General features: G+C 42.8%; 1 protein-coding gene across 4 annotated transcripts in view; it reads left to right on the top strand.

Moving 5' to 3' along the window:
- The first annotated feature begins 247 nt into the window (after positions 1 to 247).
- The window catches only part of CCDC85A (coiled-coil domain containing 85A), a 193,037-nt gene continuing 180,952 nt past the window's right edge, over positions 248 to 12,332 (top strand). For 2 of the 4 annotated variants that reach the window (XM_073339343.2, XM_073339347.2), the window contains exons 1-2: positions 250 to 1,453; positions 4,812 to 5,736. In XM_073339343.2, the coding sequence (XP_073195444.1) occupies positions 1,238 to 1,453; positions 4,812 to 5,736 (1,141 nt within the window). In that variant the 5' untranslated portion in view covers positions 250 to 1,237. Of the gene's footprint in view, positions 1,454 to 4,811; positions 5,737 to 12,332 lie in introns of all 4 variants that reach the window. The other 2 variants (XM_073339340.2, XM_073339341.2) reach the window with 2 other exon arrangements.

Consider the following 12,332-nt stretch of genomic DNA (forward strand, 5'->3'; position numbering starts at 1 on the left):
CTAGCTAGTGCCCAGGCTCCTAGTAGCTCCCAAATAAGGAATGCTGCCCCTCCCTCCGTCCCCCTACCTTGCCATTGTACAGGCAGGGCATTCAAGAGGGCTGAGAGAAAAGAGGAGTAGGCTGAGGAGCCCGCTGTGTGAAGCTAGTTGTACAGGCAGCGAAGCCAGTGGCATGCAGCAGGTGGCGCCTGGGAGCCACGCTGGACTGCGGCCGCTGCGGCCGGCGGCTCCCTCCCAGTGGGCTCGCACATGGCACGCGCCTCTGTGAAAAGCCGCGCGCCGCTCCGGGTCAGCTCACTTGTTCCGGGAGAGCCTCAGCGGGAGGAGCGGCGCGTGAGTCTCCGGCCGCAGCTGCAGGCGCTGCAAAGCTCCACCGCCTCCCCCTCCCAGCCCCGAGTCCGATGCAGCCTCAGTGCCGCCCAGCGGGTACGCGCCGAGGAGGCATGCCACGGAGCGGGGCGGCGGCAGCGGCACTGCCCTCTGCCTGCACCCCTCACTCTTACTGCTGCGCAGACAGAGGGGGCGAGAAGCCAGGCACCAGAAGCTGCGTCTGCTTTTAAGGGGCGCTCCCCCCGCTCCCGCGGGATCCTGCTCCCCAGCCTCCTGCTCTCCTCGTCCCATCCACTATGGTGCTTCAGCTTGGGACTTTGCACTCCTGTTCTTGCGCATGGCTCCATCGCGTGCCGGAGGAGGACTCGGTACCGTCAGAGCCCTAATTAGGGAGGATGGCTTTGGGGGATGAGCACAACCTCGGGAGCGGCGAGGAGGAGGAGAGCCAACTGCAGCTGACTTGGTGAGGAGGGTGCGATCCCCAGGCTGGCTGTGGGAGTCCCCCCAGACTTCAGCCCACCTCCCTCGCTCTGTCAGGATCTGCGGTCCGGGTCCGGACCCCGCCTTGTATCAGCACAGCAGCAGCACATCGTGGCCAACTTGCTGGGAGAGAGCCGTCCCTGCTGCTGTCCTGGCTGAGGAGCTCCCATTCCCTGAACCCAGCGGCAGCAGAGCCAAGGGCTGGCTTGCTGGGGAGCGGGCTGAGCCCCGGCTGGCTTTGGGGGAATCCCCCAGCGCAGCCCAGCTCCCCGCTCTGTACGGACCGGCCCCTGCAGTCAGCACCCAGCCCCGGGAGCTGGACCGGGCTGACTTGCTGGGGAGCAGGCAGAGCCCGGGCTGGCTTTGGGGTCCCCCCATCTGCTGCCGGGGCGGCCGCGGTCAGGGAGCTTGGACTTGGGCTGCCACCATGTCTAAGACGGCGGATAGCGGCGGAGCGGCTCCAGCCGAGGACCTGTCCAAGGTGTCCGACGAGGAGCTGCTGAAGTGGAGCAAGGAGGAGCTGATCCGCAGCCTGCGCAGGGCCGAGGCGGAGAAGATGAGCGCGATGCTGGACCACAGCAACCTCATCCGGGAGGTGAACCGCCGCCTGCAGCTCCACCTCGGCGAGATCCGCGGCCTCAAGGTGAGGGGCGGGGGCAGCCCCGGCCGGCACGGGAGAGGGGGCCGCTGCCGCCAGGCACTGGGCGGGGCGCTTCTCCTGCGCCCCCAGCACCGAGCCCACCTCAGGGGCGCTGCTGGAGGGGTTTGGCTGCGGAGCTGAGCCCGCTGCCCGCGCGGTCTGTTGGGCTGTTCTGTGCTTGGGGCAAGAGTCTCCTGGTGGTATTTTGCGGGAAGGTTTGGAGAAGAGAAGCACGGATTCCCCATGAGGTTAGGGGGATGGGGAATGATGAATGTGTCTTTCTCCCCCACATCCCTGGACTGGCAGAGGGCCCTCGGTGGGTTCAGGGATCTGCGCTTTCCATCAGAGGGTGGATTTCCAGTCTGCATGTGCATCATCCAGGGACAATTCCCCTACCTCCTCAAATGTTTTTACTCAGTCATTATTTAGGTAAATTCTCACTGGGACTTGACAGCAGTTTGTCTTAGTGAGGACAGAGTAAAACCTGAATAAGGATGGCTGGATTCAGCCCACAATGAATAGGAATTGAAATCTTTTAAAAAAATCACTCTACTTTTATGTCCTCCCTAAAATGTGCAGAAACAGAAGTGGCAAACTGTGTGCAGGGTGTAGAACGAGTATATGGTGCAATGTACCTCAAAAACTTTTTTGTGGTGATGGGTACCTTTGATTCTTTGAATTCTTGCCCTCAAAACGTGTAGATTTCAGTAGGTTTAAATGTTCTCATTTCCAGTGCATGTGAAAGGATAAAATATATGATCATGTTGGATAGATTCAAAGATTGTGGTGTTAAACTCTGCTGCTGTCTTAAGATTGTTTCTTAATTTACCAATACAGCTTCTCACCAGGCTTCTGGGAAGCTTTGATCATTTTCAGTGTGCAGCAGGTAGTATTTATGCTTTCCAGTCCTGGGACAGATTGTTGAAAACCTCTCTGATTTTGGGTTCACCGATACTATGCTTTAATTTCTTTAGTGAGAGCATGTCCTCTGATTAAACACTAATATTTTCCTAATTCCCTCCTTTAATTTTTTTAAAAAAGCCAATTGCAGTTGAAACTCTTCTCAAGCAAGATGTTTTAATAAAATCTATGAGTTGGGCATATCTTCAGAGGGTTTCCACTTTTTGACATGCTGTTTCTGTTTTAAGACCTGATCCAACCATTCTCAATGGAATATTTCCATTGACTTCAGGCCTCTAATTATTTATTCCTAATTGTTTTAATGTTTTCTGGGTGTGAGGCATAATCACTCATGGATGCTCACCCTGCCTTTGAGAACTGGGGCTGTGTGATAGCTACAGCTATGATGTAGCATGCCAAAGCTGTTATATGGAACAAAAATTTCCAAAAATTTCCAGTTGGGATTTATATAGTTTATATAGCTCACCAACACTTTCCATCCTGTTGCTCTGAGGGATGAAGTTCTCAGGGAGTTCAATAACTGAGTTGAAACTGCAGGATTATGAGGGGGTAATGAGAAGAGACACATAGGGACAGGTATGGACTTATGAAATATTATCTGGGGAAGTTCTTGTCTGACAAAGTAGAGCAGGTGCATACAGTTAGCTCATATTATGTACTATTATGTACAGAAAATCAGTGAGAGATAGAAGACTTCATTCCCCTCCTCATATGTCCTGTTCTGCAAAGCATGACTAGACCTGTTTCTGCTTTGGCGATAAATGACATCTGTCTGCACTTCAGGAGGTGCCAGGGTCCCATCTGATGATACAATTATCTTAGTAAAAATAAAGCTAAGGTTCTAAATTACAACAGCAATGCAAGGAAATCAAGAGTTTAGGCTTTCACTCTCTCTGCTGCTCTCTCCCTTGGTATTGCAGGGGTGTGGCTAGAGAGTATGGGTTTATATACTAGGTAAATTTAATTAAGAAACCACATTGGACTGTGATAGGGAATGAGTGATAAGTTACTATTTTAACTCTGAACTTCCTAAGCGATACTTTTATTTCCTCTTTTTTTCTTCTTCATATTTTTGAACTGGGACTTGAAAATGAATTTTCTTCTAATAATTCATAGGCCTGCTGTGTAATGTTTTAAGTATTAATTGTAGATGTTATTCATTTCAGAAGCCTCATTCTCTCTTTTAAAAACTTGAGCTTAGTTCCAGAAGGCTACACGATTGTGATTTTCTAAGGTGTTTAATGGAGTTAGGTGCCTACACTCGACTGAATTTCAATGGGATTTGGGCACCTACCTCCTACATGTTCCTTTGAAAATCTGAGCCTGTATAAACACTGCTGAATAAACATCCATCTTTGCTTCTAAGAAACAAAAAGAAAAGGGATTTTCCCTAATGCTAAAACATCATATGTGTAATTAATTTCTGTATTTCAAATAAGACATGAGAGGAAGAAAAGGGAAGTATAGGAAATGTATTTAAAGTGTGAGCATTTACAAAATAAATATGTGTCACAAATACACAGAATGTTACAAAAGCATTAAAAGGTGGAAAAGAATACCCGGAGTTGCAAATGATGAATATGATCACAGGCCAGATTGTTAAAACTGGGAACAACCATAACAAATGCTAAAAAAAGTTTTCTTTTGCATCATGTCCTGCTATAGCAATATCTTGAATGTTTTTACTTTAGAGCATGAATGTTCAGTAGTTAGAGAAGGGCATGGGGTATGTACTTCTTAGTCTTCTTTGAATTGAGACTCTAGTAAGTTATTTATAGGAAATTATTTAATTTCAGAATGGCTGAACCAGTCTGGACTAAATCAAACCTGACCAGATTCTTTTGTCCAAAATTGGAACCAAAGCAAATGAAACCCCAAACTCTTTTGGGCTCTGAAAAGTATTATATATATATATATAACCTTCAATCATCCATCTATCTATCTATCTATCTATTAGATTATAGATATAATAACATCAAAGTATGATCATATATATAATTATTAGTGTCTCTACACTTCCTGGTTTTATTCAGCAATAACAGACAAGAGGACATTTCACGACAGTGGAAATCTTTCGAGAGAAGCTATGAAAAATATATTTTTTTCTATCCAGTTTGAGATTAAAAGGTTATGGATGAGTTTTGGTTTAAAAAACTGAACTCTTCACACCATATCTGAAATTAACCTATGAACCTTTGAGATTCATTCAGTGTGATGTTTAGTTTTGTGCTGCTTAATGTCTTTGTTTTACAGAAATATTATGCAGTCATAGTAGACCAACTGTACGTGCAAAATTGATTGATGTATGCTGATTAGAGCAGGATGGGGAAGTTAGATGACATGTCTACAACAGCTCTGTTAATTGGCTTATGTACTGTTAACATTAGAATGAATGTTAATATTTAGACACTTCTCTCTAATTATTTTCTTTCTTTTAAAGGATATCAATCAGAAGTTGCAAGAAGATAACCAAGAACTGAGAGACCTTTGCTGTTTTCTGGACGATGATAGGCAGAAAGGCAAGAAGGTATCACGAGAGTGGCAGAGATTGGGCAGGTACAGTGCTGGGGTTATGCACAAAGAGGTTGCCTTATATTTACAGAAACTGAAAGAATTGGAAGTGAGACAAGAAGAAGTGGTTAAAGAAAACATGGAACTGAAAGAACTGTGTGTTTTGCTTGATGAAGAGAAAAGTGGTGGAGCAGGCAGCAGGAGTTCCATTGACAGCCAAATCAGCCTCTGCCAGCTAAATGCAACAAGTACTTACATACGAGATGTTGGTGATGGGAGCAGCACCTCTAGCACTGGAAGTACGGACAGTCCAGACCATCATAAACACCATCCAAATACTAGTCCTGAACATCTCCAAAAAAGTAGGGGCGAAGGAAGCCCTGAGCATCAAAAACATAGGAGTCTTAGCCCAGAGCATCTCCAAAAACCTAAGAGTTCTGGAAGTCCCGATCACCAGAAGCATCTAAAAGGACCAAGTCCAGAACATCATAAAAATGTTGGCAAAGGTAGTCCTGAACAGCAAAAGCACTCCAGTAGTAGTCCAGAAACTCTTCCAAAGCACATTTTAAGTAGTAGCCCTGAACATTTTCAAAAACATAGGCCTAGTAGTAGCCCAGAGCATCAAAAGCACAGCAGCAGCAGCCCTGAGCATCTTCAAAAACACACATTGAGTGGAAGCACAGAACATCTCCAGAAAGTGAGGGGGACAAGCCCTGAGCATCTCAAACAACATTATGGAGGGAGTCCGGAGCATCTCAAACATCTCAGTGGGGGCAGCAGAGAAGGTACCCTAAGGAGACAAGTAGCAGATGATATGTCACCTCATCACAGGAGTGTATACAATGGAATGAATGGTGGGTCAATATATTTACTGAAAGCACATTTACAAAGACTACTGAAGTAGATGTAAAATTATACCAGCCACTTTTGAAAAGAACAATTACATGTAATGGTAAAGCCAATAAGAGCTAGATATTATTATTATTATTTTATTTTATTTCATTATTAAGTGAGGCAGACATAATGTAGCCATTCAGACATCCATTGGCAGTTAGACTTAATAGATAAGTAAGGGATAATGAAATCATGTCACTTAAGTGTGTAAATGTCATGTCTGTGACAGATTAACAATTCTAGGCCCTGATCCTACAATGATAGTTATATAGACAGACCCTTATACCTATGTGGAATTACACTGAAGTCAGCTATTAGATAATAATAACTTCTGGTTAGGTCTGATGCTGGCCGGATATGAACCACCTACTTAAAGTTGAAAGCTTCTCCATCTGAGTGCCAGTTTCCTGAGCCACCCTGTCTTCTAGTTAAAAGATGAATCAGATAGCTGCCTGAAGGCCGTTACTTGGCCTTAGGCCCCTACAGTGTCCCAAACCCTATAGTTGGTATATATTTATTAATGAATTGAAAATAAAATGAACAGGATTAGGGAGAATTTTAAGTATTTTTTTTTCTGCTCTTTAGTGTTCCGATTCAGGAAGTTAGCAATGGGAGTACTCATGTGCTTGTCTTCAAGCACATGCTTAAGTATTTTCCTGAATTGAGGCCTTGGTATTTTGGCAGGAGAGAAACATTAGGGAAGCATCCTATAGAAATTAATAGACAATACCTTTTAAAATCAACCTATAGAACTCAATAAAATTGCCTACTTCTGTTGTAGAATATTTATAGAATGGATGAAAAACCCACCTATAAATTCTGTAGATTTTTACAGTAATTTCCATAGAGTCTGCTTTGATTTAGTTCCTTTTACATTCTTTATAAGGTTTCCATAAGGGAGCACCTGAGTCTTAGTTATGCAGTTATAAAACCTATTCCTCACCTCTTCTCACTCTGATTTGGAGTAGGGCATCCTACAACTCTGCCAACAATGGAAATTTTACCTGAGTAAGAGGCTGAGGATAGGCTTTATAGGCTCCAGCTCTGCAAGGCCAGATCCCTGCACCTGCATGGAGCCCATTGACTAAAATGGAACTCTGCACTGGCATAAAGGTCTTCCTGTGTGGATCTGCTTTTAGGATCAAGGCCATAATGAATTACATGCCTGGGTTGCAATCTTCATCAGCTTGTGACATTGCTCCCTCAAGTCAATCCATTTATAAATAATGCATGACTTACAAGAGGGTTTTGTTATGAGATGATCTACTCCTCAGGCCTGTTGACTGGCTTATTCCTAGTGAAGTGTGGATTCACAACACCACCAAACCCTGAAGGATAGTTAAAATATGGAGATTTCTAATTGATTTTTAAAACAATTAATTAAAGTGAATATTTGAAAAATGAGAATGTAGATTTTAAGATATAGACATTTTAAAAACGTTTTATGCTTTATTAAAGTATATTTCCGTTTTCATTTAGTTTATTTAATTTAAGATTAATGAAAAACATTGAACCTCTTAATATCTTATTGTAGTGATACATTTTCAAAGGGCCTCCTTATTTGCAACCACGTTGTTCATGAATCTATCCACTTTGATATCTTAAATCATCTCTTAGCACACACAAATATATATTTGTATGCTTGCAGACATAGATGCAGGTTGTGTGTGCAAATGGGCCCGCTAACTAATATTCTACATACAAATAATGAGATCCCTTGAAAATTTGGACATGTTATTTCCAATGAAACTAGAGAAGTTGCAGGTTTCAACCTGAAGTGATTGGCATTTCTTGAGTAAAGTATTCCAGCTTTACACAATTTGGGCTGAAGTCATAATGAGCTGAAGGGAGGAGCCAGGAATTTGGGAGTCTCTTTATTAGCTATTGAGCTGGATAAGACTTTACGGCCACTCAGAATGCTGCTTTAATCCTGCCCATTATGTAATCATGTTAGTGGAGGCCTTTGGGTGCTCAAGGGCCTTCACTGTACTTTTCCTTTGTTTTTGTATAATATGACTTAAGCGTGAGTTCTGGGCCCAGTAAAATCAATGGCAAACCTCCTAATGATTTCAGTAGTCTAGGATTAAACCCTCTAAGTTAAAATTTAGGTAACTTTTCTGCTTCCGAACTATACTGTAACTGTTTTGTCAATTACGCTAAAAAATTTGCAAGATAGACATTGGTAATAAAGAACTGCATTTTCATAAGTGGCCTGAAAATCTGTTTTTCCGCTATTCTACGCATACTGGTACATGTGCAAAAAGCCTGCACATTTTTCTCCCTGTGTTCTTCCCTCCTCCACCAGAAAAAATGTGGGGGAGGGATAGTTCAGTGGTTTGCACATTGGCTTGCAAAATCCGGGGTTGTGTGTTCAATCCTTGAGGGGGCCATTTAGGGATCTAGGACAAAAATTGGGGATTGGTCCTGCTTTGAGCAGGAGGTTGGACTAGATGACCTCCTGAGGTTCCTTCCGACCCTGATATTCTATGATTTGAGTAGAGAATTGTGAATTACATTACCCAGAATTTGAGTGCAAACTCAGGTTTTACATGTGCAAAGATGATGCAATTTATAAGCATTAATGTAGGGGTCCCTTGTGAAAACATGGCCCAAAACATAGTGTAATAGAATAAAAATAATGCTATAACCATTGCATTTAAAAAAAATCAAACTTTTTATAGGTACTTGGGATCCTGTGTGGGTTAGATAAAAATCTAGATAAATTTCCACCTCAGTATATATTCAGGTACTACAAGACAGCATGTGTTTGATCAAATATCAACGTATAGTGTTCATTTTATGATGTACTGCAGGGGTAGGCAACCTATGGCACGTGTGCCAAAGGCAGCACGCGAGCTGATTTTCAGTGGCACTCACGCTTCCCGGGTCCTGGCCACCGGTCCGGGAGGCTCTGCATTTTGATTTAATTTTAAATGAAGCTTCTTAAACATTTTAAAAACCTTATTTACTTTACATACAACAGTAGTTTAATTATATATTATAGACTTATAGAAAGAGACCTTCTAAAAAATGTTAAAATGTATTACTGGCACGCGAAACCTTGAATTAGAGTGAATAAATGAAGACTCGGCACACCACTTCTGAAAGGTTGCCGTCCCCTGATGTACTGGCAATTTCATTGCGATATTATTTGTGGCTGTCATTTGTTTGACCAACAGGAATGAAATGTTCATGTTAGCGTATGATGAATAGGAAGGTTTAAAATTGTTTCAATTTATAGTATGTGTTAAATATGTAATCAGAATATTATCTTATTCATCAAAGGCCTGATCCAAACTTCTTTGAAGTCAATGGAAAGATACCCATTGACTGCAGCGGGCTTTGGGCTGGGCTGAAGGGGTGTAGCTCTGCCTGATACCAAACCATCCTGTGAGGTGCCATGGTCTCTCAGTTCTTACTGACTTCACAGAATCATAGAATCATAGAATATCAGGGTTGGAAGGGACCTCAGGAGGTCATCTAGTCCAACCCCCTGCTCACAGCAGGACCAATCCCCAATTAAATCATCCCAGCCAGGGCTTTGTCAAGCCTGACCTTAAAAACTTCTAAGGAAGGAGATCCTACCACCTCCCTAGGTAACGCATTCCGGTGTTTCACCACCCTCCTAGTGAAAAAGGTTTTCCTAATATCCAACCTAAACCTCCCCCACTGCAACTTGAGACCATTACTCCTTGTCCTGTCCTCTTCTACCACTGAGAATAGTCTAGAACCATCCTCTCTGGAACCACCTCTCAGGTAGTTGAAAGCAGCTATCAAATCCCCCCTCATTCTTCTCTTCTGCAGACTAAACAATCCCAGTTCCCTCAGCCTCTCCTCATAAGTCATGTGTTCCAGACCCCTAATCATTTTTGTTGCCCTTCGCTGGACTCTCTCCAATTTATCCACATCCTTCTTGAAGTGTGGGGCCCAAAACTGGACACAGTACTCCAGATGAGGCCTCACCAATGTCGAATAGAGGGGAACGATCACGTCCCTCGATCTGCTCGCTATGCCCCTACTTATACATCCTAAAATGCCATTGGCCTTCTTGGCAACAAGGGCACACTGCTGACTCATATCCAGCTTCTCATTCACTGTCACCCCTAGGTCCTTTTCTGCAGAACTGCTGCCTAGCCATTCGGTCCCTAGTCTGTAGCGGCGCATTGGGTTCTTCCGTCCTAAGTGCAGGACCCTGCACTTATCCTTATTGAACCTCATCAGATTTCTTTTGGCCCAATCCTCCAATTTGTCTAGGTCCCTCTGTATCCTATCCCTGCCCTCCAGCATATCTACCACTCCTCCCAGTTTAGTATCATCCGCAAATTTGCTGAGAGTGCAATCCACACCATCCTCCAGATCATTTATGAAGATATTGAACAAAACCGGCCCCAGGACCGACCCCTGGGGCACTCCACTTGACACCGGCTGCCAACTAGACATGGAGCCATTGATCACCACCCGTTGAGCCCGACAATCTAGCCAACTTTCTACCCACCTTATAATGCATTCATCCAGCCCATACTTCTTTAACTTGCTGATGAGAATACTGTGGGAGACCGTGTCAAAAGCTTTGCTAAAGTCAAGAAACAATACATCCACTGCTTTCCCTTCATCCACAGAACCAGTAATCTCATCATAGAAGGCAATTAGATTAGTCAGGCATGACCTTTCCGTCGTGAATCCATGCTGACTGTTCCTGATCACTTTCCTCTCATGTAAGTGCTTCAGGATTGATTCCTTGAGGGCCTGCTCCATGATTTTTCCGGGGACTGAGGTGAGGCTGACTGGCCTGTAGTTCCCAGGATCCTCCTTCTTCCCTTTTTAAAAGATTGGTACTACATTAGCCTTTTCCCAGTCATCTGGGACTTCCCCCGTTCGCCATGAGTTTTCAAAGGTAATGGCCAATGGCTCTGCAATCACAGCCGCCAATGCCTTTAGCACTCTCGGAAGCAACTTGTCCGGCCCCATGGACTTGTGCATGTCCAGCTTTTTTAAATAGTCCCTAAGCACCTCTTTCTCCACAGAGGGCTGGCCATCTACTCCCCATGTCAGCGGGAGGTGAGGGTAGTTAGTGCTTTGCAAGATTGAGCCCTATGTAGGGCTAGAAGTTGTGTGTGTGTGTGTGTGTATGAGAGAGAGAGAAAGAAAAATTTGGTATGTATATTACTCTAATAAGATAGTGCATTAACATTTTGTGGAATTTTTCTGCAGTGGGGACATGAACATCATTATTTCTGTAAAATCACAAAAGAGAAAAATCCTAACACATGCACAAATGTTTGTTCCTTATTACAGTTGTGTTGCTTGCTTTGGATGTTGTTAATCTTTCACATTTGTACTACAAGGTTTGTCTAAGACTTCTAACTTGGCAGTTTCAAATAACATGGGCCTGAAGCAGCATAGCAGACTATGGTCATGTCACTCTTATGTGACAGTTAGAGCCTGAACACAAAATGAGTTGGTTTTTTGGTGGATACAAATCAATTTCCAATTTATAAATTGTGAAAAAATAGAAAATGCTTAGAATTTGAGGTGCTCCTTTTTTTGCTGAACATTATTTTGAAAAAAAAAATCCTATTATGCAGACTTGAAATGGACTAATTGCTCTTGGTATTTGGAAAGCACTTTTGTAAACAATCAAGACATTTCTAGTAAAATGGAAGCTCCTATAAAGGTACTTTTCTTGCTGTCCAAAATTCTTCCGTCATTAATACTTGCATCACCTCAGTATAGTTAGTAGCACAGTTATGATGACAGAATTTTGCCCTACTATATGTGTTATAATAAATACAAAAGGTATAAAAATAGCTTAAGCATTTGATTGAAACTGACAAAGACTGTGGAGTTAAGGCTGTTTTAGTAGGCTATTATAGGTGTATCTTAATTGTATGATATTAAGTAAATATGCTGCAGTGTGTGGAATGATATGTGTTGTAATACTTAAGTCCTAGTTTTCTCTCAGATGCATGCTTAGGGCTCCTACTGAAGTTAATGGGAGCTGCTTGCACCTGAGAGCAGTATTTGTAGGCACAATTGGGTAAGTAAAGGATGTTAGGTGTCAGCTTTAAGTTTAAATTTCTGTTTCCCCCCTCTTTATGCCAAAAGTATGATTGCATTTTGATATGTTTTTATGTATTAATTTTCAAATTCTAATGATAATATTGTAAAAGTTTTAAAAAGTAGAAGATAGGAAAATGTTCTATACATTCCACTGAAATGGGTTCCCTCATCTGCTCAAAAGTTTTGTGTGCTTAAATGTTCTGCTGAATCGAGGTCAGAGAGTAGAAATTGGTCCAGTGTTTGTAACTGAAAACATATATTTCATCTTAAGGATGTTAACCGAATACAACTTATGTTGTAACAGTTAATAATATTTTACAGTGATCACTCTTAAAGTGTTCTGCTTAATGAGCACAGAACTATTTGGGGATAAGAAGACTGCAGAAATTATAGGACAAAATGCAATGGTAAAATAATTTTTATAGTGAACATTTATGGAATCTAGAAATAAGGTATGACAATCTTTAACTCTGACATAAGTATAGGTATTGTATAT

Source organism: Lepidochelys kempii, chromosome 3 (genome assembly GCF_965140285.1).
Source record: "Lepidochelys kempii isolate rLepKem1 chromosome 3, rLepKem1.hap1, whole genome shotgun sequence".
Taxonomy (NCBI): domain Eukaryota; kingdom Metazoa; phylum Chordata; order Testudines; family Cheloniidae; genus Lepidochelys; species Lepidochelys kempii.